Source organism: Toxotes jaculatrix, chromosome 16 (assembly GCF_017976425.1).
Source record: "Toxotes jaculatrix isolate fToxJac2 chromosome 16, fToxJac2.pri, whole genome shotgun sequence".
Taxonomy (NCBI): Eukaryota; Metazoa; Chordata; class Actinopteri; family Toxotidae; genus Toxotes; species Toxotes jaculatrix.
Window position 1 is genome coordinate 22293772 of NC_054409.1, and position 18369 is coordinate 22312140.

The following is an 18369-nucleotide window of genomic DNA, read 5'->3' on the forward strand; positions in this document are numbered from 1 at the left end:
CTTACTCTGCACAATTCCCCTTGAGTTTTGTTTTGACTTCTAAGTCAGTCTTTGATGGCTGCAAACTGGCACAATGTGCTCACTCATCAGTAACAGAATATCCAGTGGACAGGATGTACTGGCTGAGATGTCAAAATAAAGCACAAAAGAAACCAGGAGAATACACTATAATGTTAATTAATACCATAAGAATATTTTCAGTATTTAAGTATGTTAATTATGCATACTGAAGAATAAACTTCAAAATTATAGGCATATTATGGCAGTGTTCTTAAAGATGTGCTCCAGTTACTTAGTGCTGCACCTCCATAAAGAGAGAGATTTAAAGACGACTAAGAGTCTAAATCCATGCTAGCAGCTATGTGAGGCAGCCCTTTGAGCTAAATGCTAACACTGTTATGGTTCTCACATTAAAAATGTCAACATTCTGGTTTTTAGCAGGTGTAATGTTGAGCATGTTCACCGTCTTAGCATATTGGCATGCTAACATTTGCTGATTAGCACTGTAGGCTACTGCTGAGGCTGAAGGGAATTTTGTTGGTTTTGCAGGTATTTCATCAGAAACCAAAGTATTGGATAAATAAAAATTTTGTAGTTGTTAAGATATTTCAAACTGGGCCAAAATGGTGGACAAACCAGGTGACATGTCTGTCCATAAGGCCAAGATGCTAGTGTGGCTAAAAAGTTAAAGCCGCAGGGGTTGAGATATGGGTCGTTCAAAATTTTGTAAAGCAGCTTAATGTTTAAAAAAAAAATTGTAGGCCCTTAAGCTGAGACTTTTGAGATTTTTTTTTTTTTTTCAGACTTTAGAAAAGTCCTTTTAGAGCCACAGGAGAGCCATAATGCACCTGTATGCAAGGGCTTAAGGATGTTCTTCATGCAGCATGAGGCAACTGATCTTCATGTGTAAAAGTGCCCCTTTAACATTATGAATATGAATGTAGTGCTTTGGAAAATGCCAAATGAAAAAGCAAGCTATAAATTTAATTTTTCAAGTGCACCCTCTAAAGCTTCTTTACATCCTGGATTGATAATGCAACCCAAATAATAGGCAGTGGGCTATCTATGGCTTAGAAGATAGTAAGTAATATTAAATTTTTCATGCAGTCCTGCTATAAGAACATAGCTTCCAGTGCCTTTGTCACATTACTGTGTGATGGTAAATCTCACAGTTCTTAAGCACAAAGAAATCTATTTAGAAACAAAATACTGTAAATGAGCCAATTTGTGGGAGAGGTTCCTTATTTGTAAGATGATATTGAACTCAGGACTGAGTGCACTGAGGTGAATGTGATTTGGATCAAATCAGATAAATGTAATTTCAGAAGGCGGCTGAGTCTCAGTGGTGAAGTGACACTTTACTCATCTGAAATAACCGGTACACAGACACAAACTCACACACTTTATGATTTTTTTTGTTTTTTAAACTGCCAGCTTTTACCACCACTCTGTGTCAACAACTATGCTGTTGATAAAGCTATGAGGTAAAAGCTGTCTGGAAAACATTCCACATTGTTGTGCTGCTTTGGCCACTTTCAAAGTTGAACAATTCTCTGTAAAACCTGATTTTGAGCTAAACAAAATGAAACCAGTGACATGCAGTCAACAGCAGAAGACTATCATCCTCCATAATCAACCTTGTACATAATGACAGATGATTAATGATATTAATGCAGAAGCCGTGCGCCTAGTCATTTGCAGGATATTAACTTTTTTTTTTTTTAATTGAATCTCATTTCCCCCTGCCATACATTTAATAAAATGACAAAACAGCACTGTTTAAAATAAAGTTGGGTGCTCTAAACCTTTTCCCGCATATGGCTGTAATTTATTCATAAATCCATTCAATAATAAAATCCCACTTTCATTTGTGGCCTGTGTTAAACTTCTGAGGAAGAAGTGGGGGGAAAAATGTTAGAAAAAGAGTGGGAGAGTCTTTTTTTTTTTCTAGGGTTTTACTTATTTATCGAGCCCCCTTACAAAGTACACTCACATTAGAGTGAGCTGTCAGGTTGCCAGTGTGATTGCAGCCAAGATTGTATACACCACACAATGCCTTTAATTATGTCGCTGTCTCTTCTCTGTCAGAAAAGACAAAATGGATCAAAGGCTATATGGGAAAGAGTAAGTAAGCAATTATCTTCTTTTGTCTGCTATCACTGTCAGTCAACGGAGGCTTGCTTTCTAAACGACACCAGAGCAAAAGCAGAGAATGAACGCTGATAGATGAGGTAATAATGGTGCTGCGTATAACATGTTAATAAAGACACTCCATATCTACATGTCATCACTCAAAAGTGACTTGATTGGTCTTGCGATAAGGACAAACTAAGTGAAAAAACTCTATCATGATCTAATATTCTGGAGGCGGCCAGATGTTTCCCCCACTCCTCAGAGGTGCAGAAGATTAAACAGACTCGAGCTGTGGGCTGTAGAAGAATGGGCAGGAACATTTTATTGTTCATAATAGTTTGCCGTTAGGTTTATTTGGCCACTTTAAGAGTGTTCAGACTTCTCCACTGAGGAGCAGTGTTCCTGTATGAATAAATATCTGAGACAAAGAACTTAACCTTGTAAAAGAGGAGGCATGAGTATCCTGCAAATTAAATTACGCCCTAAATTATTTTTCCTCTGCACACAATCACATAGAGATTTATCTTGTTTTTGCTTTTTAACTGTGCTGAGAGCTTAAAGTTGTAATCCTCAAGATTTCTGCCCTGATTGAGTGAGTGAAACGCAGAGTTGAATTTTGGGGGCAGCCGAACAAGCTCATTCGGTTTGAATAAAGAAATCTTTCAGTAAATGGCCAATGCTGTACGTTGCAAAAGTAGTTTTCCACACAGCATCATAGTACAGTAAAAGAGCATGTTATCCTACGGAGAAGTTGGTGATGTGCCATCTGTCGCTTGCAACTTTTCATCTAACAGCCCACGTTAGCTGCTGCTTCTTGGTACATCGCTCCCTGCAATATTTAAAACCGATCCGCTGTCAAAAAATGCAGAAAATGTCTTGTTTTGTAGATGCATTTTTGATGAACATTTGCTGTTGGCACTAACCTCTGTGACAAAAACATTGTTCTGTGATTGCCTTCACAAGGTCTCGCCAATTGAATGCATCTTGTGTGAACTAGCAGCTGCAGGAAATGTTCAGTTTGCATTAGCAGCAGTTTAATCTGGCTCTGGTACAACTGCAGGAAAGTGAACAGTAAACAGTGAAGCTGATATCAATGAGATGAAATTACAAACTGTAAAGCTGTTACTGTAGTAACAAACAACAGATGTTTAAGTTCTTGTGAATCCCTCCTGCGTAGTAGGTCATTTGAATACCGTATGGAATTGGTGAACTGTATGTAAATATATTCAGTGGCCATTGCTGAGCATAGATCTGCTCAGTGTCTGCAAAACAAACATCCGCTAATAGAGATGCGCTGACATATGGAGCACTCAAAACCGTGATGTCTCTTTCATTGTTTGGCAAAGTATAGTGTAAGCAAAGTTTAAGAAAAATATTTTAGGCAAACAAAATATTGAAGCTGAACTGTCACATAACAAGACGCTGCTGTTTGTATTTTTTTTGTTTAAATTGGCACTAGCCGTGCACAGTCACAAGTCTGAGTGGATTTTCTAGGATTATCCCTGCTCTCTGTACTGATATACACAAGTCTAAAGCTTATTTGTCATATTTTTAGTTTACACTTCTCATTTCTTTGGTGGAGGAAAAAGTCTTCTAGTGAACTCTTTGACACACTGAATATGAAAGGCATATTCAAATGTGTGTGGCATTTATTTAGATTAGTTTGTTTCCCCTCCTAATATTAATGTGAATATGAGCAAAATCTTATGGAGAAGTGGTTGATGGGATAGAGATGAGGGACTTTTTTTTGTCACTTTGACATCCAGGTAACCCACTTTTACTTCAGCATGTTTACTCTTTGATTATTGGGAGAGCTGAGGGAAGCACTATCTCCTGCCTGCCAAAACCGGGCTGGCAAGCTGTCATAACACCTATGAAGACACATATACCACCTGGGTGTTTGTAGGTGTCACACACTCACACAAACTCATGCACACAGACTGTATACACACACATGTGCTGGTTTGTGCACATGTTCAAATACACACTTACTTCCTAAAAAAAAAAAAAAAATGGTAGTTTTCACAACAAAATATATTCCTGTGGTGCCTTTAGACACGCACTACACATCTAACGGAATTAAGACAACAACACCAGCAAAATCAATTCCACAGTTTCTGCTCAAAATTACCTGAAAATTCCTGGAACTGTTTCACATTACAAATATTTATACCTGGGCAAACTTCAAAATGTGTGATTTATTTTATCACACAGCACATCTTCACTGCATCACCCCTGGGTGCCCATTTACAGTGAACACTGTCCTTTATTTTCAAGGAAAATATTAACTGAGAATAAAAAATATACAGGAGATGGAAGTTCTATAGTCTTCCTCTCAGCATCCTCTGCATATGGCCCCAACAACCTCTACCAAGAAGATATCCTGTATGTTTCCTGAGAGACAGGCAACATACAGGGCAACTCAGATGAGTGTATTGACATTCCACCCGCTGCAGGTCTTCTCTATTTTCTCAGAAGTGTCAGTGTTACGTTTGCAAGCAACCATTTTGTACAAATTGTTGTACCTTCACAATTACTACACCAAAATAACAAAAAAAAAAAATCTTTGCAAAGGCGAGCAAAGCATCAGGCATCGACTCTGTTTCTGGTCTTTGATAGTCTGTGGTGTCATTTCCATTCCCCTAATGATAAAGCAACAGAATCCTGATGTGTTACACCCATAGACACTTAATATAACCCCTGTCCCTCACAGATATGCAGGATAAATCTTGATGGTGAAGTGTGTGACTAGTGTTTGCCCTTCCTTCCTCCTTAAACAAGACTCCTAACCTCCCACTGCTTCAGTGGGGCTGCTGTCCAGCAGATAAGATTTTGCTCACACTGAGCGGTTCCCATGTGCGAGTATGTAACTTTGAGTGGAGAAGAAAAACGACCATACTTTTTTTTTTTTTTTTTAAACATGCATTTGTCCTGAGTAAACCTTCATCGAATCAACACAGGAAAATGAAGTCTAAAAAAAAAAAAAAAATGTGGTCGTCTGAGCAAAGAGTCAACATTTGTCTGTTCCTGTTTTGATTGGACAACATCTGGCATGTGTGTAAGGGAAACTGTATTTGCCTGGGAGCGCCTCAGTTGTGGCACACACACCATATGAGTGGGTGTGTGTGGGTGTGTGTGTGTGAATGTCTGTTGTGTCCTGAGATGACAGATGAGAGGTTTGCATCAATATTTGAACAAAGCGCTTTGGCATCTCTTTCTGTTGAGGCCATGCTGTTTTTTAAGAGTCGGAGAGGCAGAGCAGAAATGAATTGCTTGTGTGACTCATTACAGAGAAATTACAAGTTAGAGAGTAGATTTAGAGCTCCGGGCATTTCTGCAGTCTAACTGAATCTGTGAGACTTGCCTGGGGAGAAGGAGAAGAACCCGGAAGGGGAAACAGGGATGTGATTTTAAATAATGGTATAAAATCTTGATATTGCCCAGTTGCCACCTCGAATTTAATCTGAATTCAGTTTAGCAAAATTTTTGGAATATCATCACGACTCCGCTGCACTAAAACTAGGCAGTGAAGTCAAATTTTGTGAGCAGCATCCGTGTGCTTCCAGCTGGTGTGCATAACATATGGTTGCTGAGCAGTTCATTACCTGTCAGCTTGTCAGAGGGACACCTCTTGCTGTAGGCTGATGTGTTTTGATGTGGTTCAGTTGTGGGTAGTGTCTGCAAAACACTGAACACAATCAGGCTTTCATGTGTTATCGCCTTTCTTGCCCCATTTGCTGTTACGCTGGGAGATCAAGAAATCCCATCTTTGCCCGTCTATGTTTCCCCTGTGGCGTACCTGTCATTCAGAAAACTCTGCAGATGGAGAGGAAGTGGGTGTGGGGGCTGTGCATCGCAAAGGTTGTGATCCTCCAGGGGGCCAAAGTTGGCTGAGGAGCCAAAAAAGAAGTGCCTTTTGTTTTGGACTCTCAGGTTCAGAAGCATTTCCTGAAAATACTGAACATTTCTTTTTTTTTTTTTTTTTGTCTTCCTGCCGTGCACTTGGATGATCTGAACAGATGCTCCCCCAGTGCTTCTCACTATCTTCAACACCCACCTATCATCTGCTTCACCAGTCTCCCTCCACCCCCATCTCCTCTGCTAGCTTCACCTCTGATCCTCAATCTCGACCATCCATCTGCTGCACGGATCTGCGTCAATGCTGCCTATGAAGACACCTCACTCTGGGCATATATAATTAATACAGCATTGACCATTGCCAAGCTGTATTTATTCATGTATTTACACAGACACATTAGCCTGAAAGTCCGTGTTTACACAAAGGCAAAGACACATAGCAGCAAATAAAAATCGGCAGAATGTTTCTCCCGTTCACCAACTAACCATGCACCTTATTTCTCAAACCTGTTACTGAAATGTCAGCATGGTGAAGTAATTACAAAATAATTATGTTACTGACTCTTAATTAACAAGCAAATAATTAATTCGCTGATTTGTTTATTAATTCACGCTTAAGCAGCTGCTTCCTCGATAATACTGAATGTTGTGTAGTGAGTTAAAGCTGTTGAAAAACTGTCTCATGCTTCTGTTCAGTCTTTTTTTTTTTCGGTTGTTTAGCATCTCAGTAAAATAGAACTGGAGATGGATGCAATATGTCCTTTAGCTGGTAATATTTTAACACAGCAGCACTTCTGGATACTAAAGGATAGTAAGGACAGACACTCGTATGTAAGAGCGGTTCTGAAAATGAGATGTACTGTAAAATGTTTTAGGCTTCAAGCCACTGATTATTGGATAACATATTAAGGCAATGCTGCATTTTATTAAAGCAGTATATTCTCTTCCACTCTTTTTTTTCCCTCCCTTTCTTTCACACAAACACAAACAGACACAAGCACTGTCTCCTTTTTGCTCTCTGTTCATGCCGGTAATTCACCTACAGTATTAATGGGAGATTAGTTTTTGGTGCCTCACACCTGTTGGAGGCTTGAAATCGGAGATCACTCATGTGCCATTTGTGACAGTGGGTATTTAAATTCAGTCTGGTTCAGTGAATGCCATTCACAAAGAGCTACGGAAATGGCCGACACAAAAGGGACACAAAAGAGTAAACCTGAGTTAGAAACCAGCAAAGCGTAGAGAGTGGTAGTATTGTGGTTACTGAGCATACAAGGTTATTTCTATCCATTATAACTCATGTTTCTTTTAACTGTATCAATACCAATTATCAGACCTGTTTACCCAGATCTGCCCTCCACTGGGGTTTTAGTGCAGGTCAGATCTTGCAGGGAGGAACATTGTACAGCTCTGTACAACTATTGTAGGTGCAGTATCTAGTAGCCCCTGTAGCTTCTGTAGTGCAGTATAGTACTATAGACATATAAGCAGATACTGGCATTGATGACTAGCCCTCTGTGCCATATATTAAATTCTGATGATGAGGAAAAAATGCAAGTTGCAGCATGCACTGATCAAACAGTTGACAAAACTGCAGCAACCAGTTCTAATAATATTGAAACCTGACAAACCTGTTAGGCGAGGGACATGAAGCTGCAGCTTTGAACCAGGTCTTGCACAAACAGTGACCTATATTAACCCAGGACTAATTGTTTTTGCACAAATTGTCAAAACGCCATCAGGCTGAACTTGTGTTCAATTGCCCATGTCATGCAGAGGGTTTGTGTGTTCAAGATGTATTATAATTACTTCCTGTAAATTGCAGCAGAGGCAGGAGGTTCAGGTTCAGAAGGCAACAGCCGCTTGAACAAAGAGGATGCAATCAATTCTGCTTCCCAGGAAGTGGAACTGCTTACCATATGGGAGCCATTCAGAGTGTGTGTACAGGATGTGAGATGTGTCATCTTGGATTACACTGGCTTTCTGGACTCTTGCCTTTTGTGGATTGCGTTGAGGCTTCAGGTGGAGGGTGAGTAGGGGTTACAGTGCGCTGAGAGCACTTTTGCTATTTGGTGAGTGGAATCAGCAGATGGATGAAAACTTCATGGTGCTGACAGCGAAAAGGTTAGATGATGTTCGAGACCACATTTCATGTTTAGACTTAAATTGTCTTTGTCGATTCTTGACAACAAACTCAGCTCACTTTCAAAGACAGTGCCGGAGAAACGGTTGCACTTTATTTCTTCACTAACTGTGGATCTGTGTGACACTCTGTACAGCTTGTTGTCTTGTGAGATCCACCAGCTTTTTTTTTTTTTTTTTTTTTTGGTTTTTGTAATATTGTGATCCAAGCACGAGTTGTTGCATCACTGGATGAACTCAGCCAGCACTTGGCTGTGATCTGGAGTCTGAGCTCTAAGCAAATTTAATGATATGATGGTTGACGTGCACACTCCTCTGGCTGCCTGTATACAGAACAAAAAGCAGCAGGAGGAGGACACATGCCTGTTGGTGCCCAGCTAGAGGTTTGAGGACCTGACTCTGACCTGGTTCCTCATTGATCTGTGTGTCAAGAAGTCAGTTATCTGTCAGATCAGCTGGTGTTTGACATGGAAACGGGACAGCAGCTTGCCAGGATATGAGGTTCCAGTGTGCCCAATGTGGAGGAGAATTTGGCAAACGTAAGCCTGGCTGCTGCCTTCAGTCTCTACAAATCACTGCGAGTGGGCTGGAGCAGCAGTCATCTTTCTCTGTGTGAAGTAGCCTGTGCTACCACCCAAAGGCTTTACTAAATTAGCCCAGTCAGCTAGGGGCTCTTTCCCCTTCATTTCTTTTAGATTTTCACTAAAAGCTATGAATACATTGAACTGACATTAGAGACCGCACTTACCCATCGCTTTTAAATTTGCATGTGAATGGTTGGAGTGTTTGCTGTACTTGTGGGAATTAAAACATCTGTGAGTTCCCTTACAGGTTGTATCACAGCTGATGCAGTAATAGCAGACTGTCTGTATTTCTAGGACAAAAGTTTGTTTGTGTGTGAGACAGACAGGGAGGCAGAAAGAGAGAGAGAGAGAGGGAGAAAGAAAGAGAGGGTGGCTGATGGAGCCATCACTCAGCCCTTTGGCAGTGATATCTTGTTTTCCTCTCAGACTGGGCTGAGATGTGTCTGTGCCCCTTATGTGTTATTGCCGGGCTGAAGCGTTGGTTGTAGATCACTGTGAAAACTGTGAAGCACAGGGCACAGCAGTCTCCTGAATAACGGCGGCTAAGCATATTGAGGAGCGATATTGGTCTTCGGCACGTCCTTCGAACGTGCTGATGAACCGGAAACAGTCCTGCATCGGCCACAACCATGTAAATGAGTGGAGAATGTTAGGGTTGCAAACAGAAACCCCGCAGCTCCACTGACCCCTGCACATTTTGCAGCCACTTCGTTTGCGCCGCCTCTCACGTGATAACAGCGTGAGTTATCCCATTGCCATGTGTGCACCTACTACGAGGTGCAGTGCCGGAGGGGGGGCATCCTATAGTCATTGCTCAGTGTTACTCTTTGTGATCTATATTCAGCAATTTCAGGAGCAAAAACGATGCTGTGCTATTCCCAGAGACAGTTAAGTGCTTGTGTTTCCCCCCTAGAGTCGCATGTCCCACCACCAGCCTGAGGTTAAATCACACCAGAGCTTCCTTTCCTGTGTCTTGCCTAATCTGTCTGCTGCAATACTATCCCACCTGCTAAATAAAAAATGAAAAGTAAATGGACAGCTAGGTCTGAAATAAAGCCTGTAATGCTTTACTAAACCTCACTGCTGCTGGTGTTGACATTTGAGGCATTAGTTGCAGTGCCATTAAACTGCCATGTTGGTAAGCATTAATATAAAACCTGATCTATTAACAAATGAGTCATTACGTGGAAGGCTGTGGCTTTGTTTGACAGCTGTGTGTTTGTGTATTCATGTTCCCATCTATCATTGTCTGGATGCGCACTCACGTCTATGTTTTGCATCTATCCAAACACAAACACACCATGTCAATGCTCCATGCGCAAAACAAATTGGAGCACTCTGTACAAGAAAAGCTTGCCTGGGGCTACTCATTTTGAAATTAAAAGCATGTCTCTTTGTTCAGCCTCAGTTCCAGGAATGAGGAAGAGAATGCGAATGTGTCGCACGGAAGGGGAGACGCACACTGAGCAAGTGCTGTGATTTTCACAGCCAGAGAATCACACAGAGTCTTTTATCTATCTCCCTCAATCAGGAGACATCCGGCAGGAGCGGGAGGAGGATTAGATTAGCTAGAGAGAGGGAGAGAGAAAGAGAGAGTGGGTTCTCTAATCCTGATGGGGTTTTTTTCGGAGGTACACCCATCACTGTGGAGAAACATGCAGTGTGCATTGGGGAGCTGGGATCTGGGAGGGAGGGTGCAGGACAGTTTGCCTCACTAAACCCTTCACACTTGCATGAAAGAGGTTCCAGCAAACTAGAGGATTAGCCAGAGTGTAATTACACTTGCAGGGCCTCAAAACGTGCGCCGACTGGAACACACCTCAGACGGGCAGAGGGGGCAGAGGGGGCAGGGAGTAATGCCTGATAATGTGGTGCCGGTGTGTTGTCTGTTAATTGTTCACTTGAATCACCTGTCTTTAGTGAACACAAACAAGGAAGTCTTTATGGGACTGCTGTTGATCCGCCTGATTGACGCTCAGATGTCTTTATCTTGTTCGATTACAATGAGAGTTGTTGTTCCTGTAATTTATACTAATTACTGTTTCTTTTGTTTCGGGGGAAAGGGCGCCTGTGGATTCTGTTTGTTGACATTTTTAAAAGTCACTATCATGCAGCGCCTCACTTCTCGATTACACACTGGTTGTCAAAAAATATGTATGCTCATCACTATAGTGAGATTGCACAGAGATAAAAACTCCTACATGTTTCAGCTCCTGTCCCCACTGCTCAGCCAGCTCATAAAATCAGGATTTCTCTCTATCTAACAACGCTGTATTTCTACTGTTGAAATTTGTTACCGTACAGAGAAAAAATACACAACATCTATTGAGGCAGCAGTGCAGTTGAGATAACTCTTACCCAGTGCATCCCATTTCCCAGGGGTGTTTAACACCGCACCCTTCAAAAAAAAAAAAAACAGAAAAAATATGGTAGCAAACATAAACACTAATGACATAAATTATTAATAACTAAACAAATATGATATTTTTTCATCATAACAATTTTTCCAGGTTTGCAAAACAAAGTGTAGCTTAGATTTCTGCAAAATACCCTGTAGCATTCTGTACGTCCCTGTGTACTTAAAATATTAAACACTGTGGTGCTCGGGAGACTAGGCTCCACAAATTATTGTATTATAATTCAGAGAGTGGACTGTGGGGAAGGGGTGATGTTCTGTTGTTGTGTTAGTTCTCACATTGTGCACCAAAACGATTTGTTTGAGGGAGACGTCTCTGGAAGAAGTAAAGGCTACGAGTTGGGTCTGTTTGCAGGGGGTGGGAGGAGTGAGGGCTAGTGGAAGCAGGGGCAGGATCGAGCTAGTTGTGTTGTGTTGAAGACAAAACCACCAATAAATATCGTGTTTTTCTTTTCTCTATTTTCCAGTATTCATGTTTGTTTTATACAGGGTCTCTCTTTAATCTTATCTTGTTCCTCAGGTGCCCGAGGTGAAGCCCTGCAGCATGGCCAGTCTGGGACACTGCCCCACTTCCTGGAGGAGCCTGGTGACGCTTACATCGTCAAGAGTAACCCCATCAAGCTCCGGTGTCAAGCTCGGCCCGCCCTCCAAATCTTCTTCAAGTGCAACGGCGAATGGGTCCACCAGAGCCAGCACCTGTCTCAGGAGCACACCGACCTGGGGACAGGTACAGCAATCACCGATATACAGAGACACACAAACATGCAGCATACTCACATGATATAGAAACAAATACACTCTGGAAGTTTAAACTAAATTCTTTCCCCGTCGAGTCTTTCCCCTGTCACTTTAAGTTATGAGGGTAGCACTCATAACTCTGTTAGAACTGAAGTATTCAGAATGAACTTTCCAAATGGGGCTTTATGACAATGCCTAAGGCTATGTCCAACCCAGCAAATATATTTGCCTCACTTCTTGAGCGCATACTGTGTGTCACATTTGATCTAAGCCGAAATGACAACTGTTAGACCATGAAAGGCACCAACTTGTTCAATTTTCAGATTTGACTTTGAACTCCAAATGGTGTCTTTTACTGATGCAACTTGCAGAAATGCAGTCGTTGTTGTTTTAACTTCAAAATTAATCCATTCGAACCACAGGTATTTTCCTTTTCTGTTTGTCTAAAGCCCCGTTTTTATTGCATAATCTCACAATGTAGGGTATTGATATCTCCACAATTCACTTATGTTTATACAGCAAATTGAATAGAAATAATGCAAAAACTGAATTATACTTTCTTTTATTCCCCTAAAATGTACATGTACTGTAATTAAAACGGATGCTTCTCAAGCTCCTCTCATCCAAGAAGCTTCCTCAGCTCGCACTGACTGGTGGGGAGTTCCAAGTATTTAACCTCTGTGGGGTCATTGTCAAGGCCACTGATGTTACGGGGGTTTTTTTTAGTGCTGCAGGCTGTTATTGACAGTCGATAGACTGTGTCCAAGGTTGGAGAGGTGTAACGCCTTCAGGTATCTACAACCAAGTCCAGTTTCCTTCGATTCAGTCCTTCTTAGATGACCATGATGTGGGTGCTGAAAAATCTTCACTGATTTCTTGTAGAAAAAAACATAAAAATATTTACTGCAGCAATAATTAGGCCTCGGTCTGCACTGAGCGTCAGATGACCATCATCTGATCGGATTCTAACTTGCTGAAAGAGGTCGAGATAAAGGCAAAATATTTATGAGTCTGCCTTGGCAGCTATTAGTGCAACGGTGTTGATGCTTCACTTAACACACAGCACCAATCAATATCTCCCCCCCGGAGAATGGACCTCCTAAATTTTTACTGCCTCTATTCTGGATTCATAGCTCTGCTCCCATCTGGCTCCTTATCACCATTCATATCTGTTTCCACAGGGACAGACGAGAGGCAGGAGAGGGACAGAAGGGAAAGAAGTGAGGGAGTGAGAATAAAAGCCGAGAAGGAGAGCATCTTAAAAATCCACCTGGGCTTCTATTTCATAAAGTAGAGAGCTCTGACCAGGCCTGAACTGTGTCAGAACGTGTCCTCGTAACTACAAGCTCTGTCCCCAAAACATCAGCACCGAAAAGGACACATTAGCCAAGGTGGTTGTTTTTCCCATACAAGAATGTATGCACACGAAAGTACCGTTATTGTAGAAGTTCTCAGTAAGTTATTGTGTCTGCTTTTCTGAGGGCTGTTTCCTGTCTGTCAACACTGCAGACTGTTGCTATAGCACCAGTCCTCAAACCTGCGGTGAGGGAGTTACAGATAGACTAGCAAAGTTTGGATTTAATGAAGGCAGAAAAAAATAGTCCTGCTGTCGGTGGAGAGACTTTTAGAAACTGCGTGTAACAACTTATGACTTGATCCTTCTGCCAGTAATACAGTTTATCTGTTTTATGCATTGTTCCATTTATTAGCAACACTTCTTTTAACCACGATGGCAGTTTTTTTTTACCTTAACTGGTTATTGCAGGTTTATTAATCTCAACCGTTTCTGAGCCACTGCGTATTTAGAATGACCGCAGTCCGTTCCATTACCTTAGCTTAGTAGTTTGCTGTGTTTTCGTCCTGATGATCATCATATAGCTAATTCTGGTTTGACTACAAGCTTTTTTCTTTTTTTTATATATTATTACAACCATCTTTTACTATGTTGTCAGCTATAGTGTGTTATAAACCATTTATTAAATGTGTAACTGCTTATGAAGGCTAAATAGGGAGGCTTAGGGTAAAGTCCCATAAATCTTGCAATCATGGCTGTCTAATATCACGGCACAATAGTTGCTCTGCTGTCAAAACTTCTCTTGAGGGTTCAGGATTCATTAAGAGGATATTTTGTCTCGTCCCTGATCATCTCGGTGTAAACAAAACTTTATAATCAGACTCAGGAGGGAGCAAGCTGAAGAGGAATCCAGCGGTTTAGTGCTTTGACATACAAAGAAGATTAACGACAAAGTAAGCATGGCGAAGAGGCCTTCTGACATGACATAAAATATCTAGAAACCGTTACAGCTACTTTAATGGATGATGAGTACAGACACAGAACAAAATGTGCCCACATTAATGCCAATATCGGTTAATTTTTAAGAACACTAGACCTGGCCATCTCTTACAGCCCACACTTGGATGCGCCTTCACGATCCAACAGCTTTCCTCTGAAAGTGGTAAATACATGTAACTTCTAACGCTGAAACTATCATTGCTTAACATTTTTTTTTTAGGCTCAAACAAGAGATACCACATCCCTCCTTTCAATCCAACATAAAATGAGCATGTTGACGGCTTTTGCTTTCAGATGTTACTCCATTACGTATTCATTTGTTTTGTTCATGTAAATTGTAATGGCTTTTAAAGCTAAAATGGAAAATATAACAGCCAGTAGCAACACTGGCTGTTATTTTATGGCTTTGTGAAACAAGACTAATGCAAAACACTCTAGTGCATTTTAGTGAAATTGTGTTAAAACTTTAGTAATGTGTAAAAAAAAAAAAAAAAAAAAATGTGATCTTCTTTTCTAATTGCAATATTTTATCCTTTTTCATAAAAGCTTGTTTGCCAAACGGAAAACCCCTTCATTATTTCTACATGTTAGAAGAGAAAAATGATGACTGCTGCTTCAACACGCAGTTTAGCATTTCACTACCAGTGTGGTGTCACATTTTAGAAAAACCCGTTTGTTTGTTTTTCTCAGACACCAGCGTAACACTCAATTATATACATATATGTCTTCAGTATTCACACATTTATATTCAGTTGTCAGAAGGCCAGCTTCCTGTCTAGATTCAGCTTTTTTTTTTCCAGCACAGCTCTCAGGATGCCAACATCAGTCAGCTGGTCTGGCCGGTCTGTCCAGCTTGAAATATCTCCATAATCACGGGATGGATTGCTGTGAAATTTTATCCAGACGTTCATGGTTCCCCAGTGGATAAACCTTAATTATTTTTTATGTCTCACTCGTAAGTATGTTAGCATGCTGACGTTGACCATTTAGCACAAAGCACCACTAAGCAGGGCCTTACAGAGCCACTAACTTGAGTGCAGAGTGTTTATTTATTGCACGACACTCACTTTTATTGGATGATTTGACAACTTCTTTTTCTTTTTCTAAGCTCAAATGCATCCACCTGTATCATCATATTGTGTGCTCTGGTTGAAACCCCTAGAAGGGTGACCTGCATGTTGATGTGTGGCTTTGCTGCTCGGGCATGCTTTAGTATTCACAGGTGTGGGATAGAGAGGATTTCTCAGAACCTGACCAGGGATTTAGTGAGTGTCTCTAAACAGTATCTGTCACTAACTGTGTCTATGTTGCTGCACAGGCAGAGGTGCTGACATGCTACATGTTGAGAAAATGAACATCTCGCCTCAGCTGAGACACCTCTGGCTGTCTATCCAGCTTCATCTGTAGGAGGCAGCTGAACAGCTGTATCACAGTATAAGCTATTATAGTCTGACTCAGGTGGAAGAATGGCCCCTGGGTTCAGCGGCGAGCGGGGGGCTGTAGCTATTAAAGCAGTAAGCTGTGAATTAAATGCAGAGAGAGACTCAACAACACATGCCCTAACACTGTTTGACCAGGGGGTTTGAGGCAGAGGACAGAGACCGTGTATGTCCAGAGGCAGCTAACTCAGCTAGGAAAACATATTTCGACTTTGTGTTGTGTTGTTTTTCTCAGATTCAGTCTTAGCTTCGATGTGCCTTCCGGGAGTGGCAGACAAGGAAAAGAAATGTAGACAAAGAAAATATCCATTACAGCCTCTGAATAGCTTCAACTACTGTTGCCATAAGCATGAGAAAAACTGGCACAACATACAGTAAGTTCTATTTCTATTGTGTTTCTCAATCTGTCAGACGTATAGCAGAGAAAAAAGATATTTTTAACACCATGTAACGGCTAAATATTTCATATCTGCAACTCATCTTCTGCGCGAGCTAATCCCGACAGCTCGACTTTCTGTGACAATGAGCAGGTGTGAGCTGTATTTGTCTTGTGACTTCTTAAATCTTAACACTGAAGAAAATGAGAGTTCTTTCTGAAAATGTCAGAAGTACTTCATTTCCGAACATACAAGCTGCCCGACAGAAGAGACGTACAGTGTGGAAGACTGTAAATAAAGAACTCAAGGAAATAAGTGCACAGTCAGTAAATGCACAAAATTCCTGACTCCTATTCATTTTAATCCATATTATGTGTAATACAGATACTTTAAAAATGTTTCGTTGCATCGTAAAGGCAACATTATGGACTTGACAGCTGCTTGTTCTGGGTAGACCACATTTATTTAGAGCAGAAATCCACTGTGCATGTAACGTAACTCTCGCCACTTCACTGAGACAGCAGCAAATACAGAAGTGTCAGATGTTGGAAGAATTGTCTTTTCCTGTGGTTTATGTTTTTCCTATACTGGAAGTAAGATACTGTGTTCTCAGGATGAAGGTTAGTGGTTTGAAAAAAAGACAAACACGTTTCTGCCCAGACACAGGAGACTCATTTTTGGGTTTTTTTTTTTTTTTTTTTTTCAGATACCTCTGTATGACTATTTTACAGTCATCTTCTCAGTTTGCACATTGTACACAGGTGAACAGCACAAAGAGTAAATGCTACCATTTCTTTTCTGAAGATGTAAACCAGACTGTTGTCATGTATCACTGCAGGATATAGTGTAGGCTGTAGAATCTCTAATGAACGCCCATTTGTTATCATTATGCGGTTATCATGAATATTAACATTGTTGTGCAATTCAAACCATTAACTGAGCAATGGTGCGCTGTCAACCTGAAATATATTGCATCTATCAATAAAGAATTGTTTCATGAGATAGAACAGGACTCTAAATGTTGGAAAACAAAACAGCTGCTCTCACTTTGTTTGAGATTATTTGATGTTTTGTCTCATTGTTTAATACTTTTTTCTTGTATTTGAGTAAAATGGTTTGGAAGCATGTTTCCTATAGACAGTTTACAGATTTTCATGGTGTACAACCACATGAGAGTACAAGAGAACTGAAGGTTTTCAAAAGAAGACAGACAGTCCCTTTGAGAAATAAACTTTCCCCTTAAATGCACAGGTTATGTGGCCATTATTTAAAAAAAAAAAAGCAAAGACTCCTGAGAGACGCAGTTGAGGGCGTTGTGTGGTGAACAAGAAGCAGAAGAAGCTTTTGATGGGTTAATCAAGATCAAGAAACTCTGAGGTAGGAACTAAACTGACTGATTTTCTGGCTGCGAGACAGAGGACTGTGCTGATAGACATTAAACGTCTCAGCAAGTCTCATTACTGGCCTCATACCTTTTGAACAGCTGTGGCAATCAGAGTGGCATTTTGAAAATAGCTCACTAAAGGGAGAGGAGAGAGTTTCTCCAAGTGGGAAAATAATGTTGTTTGAATGATGCAGAGTTTGTTGACGTGAATATAATAAGGCACAACAAATCTGCAGCCAAAGGCAGATGGTGCAGCCTTTAAAGACGAATTGTGAAGCTCCTGAATGTGCAGAGCTACAGTTATGCCATGTTTCTTATAATATCGAATATGTGATATTTTTCACTAATCTACTATATTTTGCCTGTACCTATAACTCTGTTGAAGGCTTCAATAACATTTGTGGTATAATTATAGAAATACATAATAGAAAGTAATGTTTTAAGTCTTTTATATGAAATGATTGGATCAAAGAAAAACTACATTTTTACTCTGCTGTATCACGTCACATCACAGCTAAAAATACATTTCAAGATTTAAAAATGAGATTCCACTTTTACCAGACAGGAAAAGAAAGGCGGCCATGACGCACGGGAATATTGCCTGCTGGTAATTCAGTGTTTATGGATGAGGGAAAGAAAGGAAGACAGAGACAGAGAGGCAAGGAGAACCGAGCGAACTTGTGATTGTTGCACAGTGTTTTTCACTGTGAACTTTTTGTGTCCTTTGTGTTGACAGACTGTCACATGAATTGGCGGAATGACAAAGCTCTAACTGACCAGTCTGATGTGTGCATAAGTCTGTTATTCTGCAGCAACCTGCTGCTGTTTGCACATGATTTAATCAATGTAAACACAGTGAATCACTGTGTGCAATGGCTCTGCCCAGTGTGCTACTTTTAAAGTTGGAGGCTACAGATTTATCACATACATCTGTCCCTCTGCCTTCAAATGGTTTTAGGGGTTTGATCAAAGTAACTGAAGGAGAAAGCTTTCATATTTTCAGTG

At 40.8% G+C, this 18369-nt stretch overlaps 1 protein-coding gene across 1 annotated transcript in view; it reads left to right on the forward strand.

Moving 5' to 3' along the window:
• Positions 1-18369, forward strand: part of LOC121195426 (netrin receptor UNC5D-like) — a 131347-nt gene that overhangs the window by 70680 nt on the left and 42298 nt on the right. Inside the window, exon 2 of the mRNA XM_041058883.1 lies at positions 11654-11860. Within this exon, the coding sequence (XP_040914817.1) occupies positions 11654-11860 (207 nt within the window). The remainder of the gene's footprint in view (positions 1-11653; positions 11861-18369) is intronic.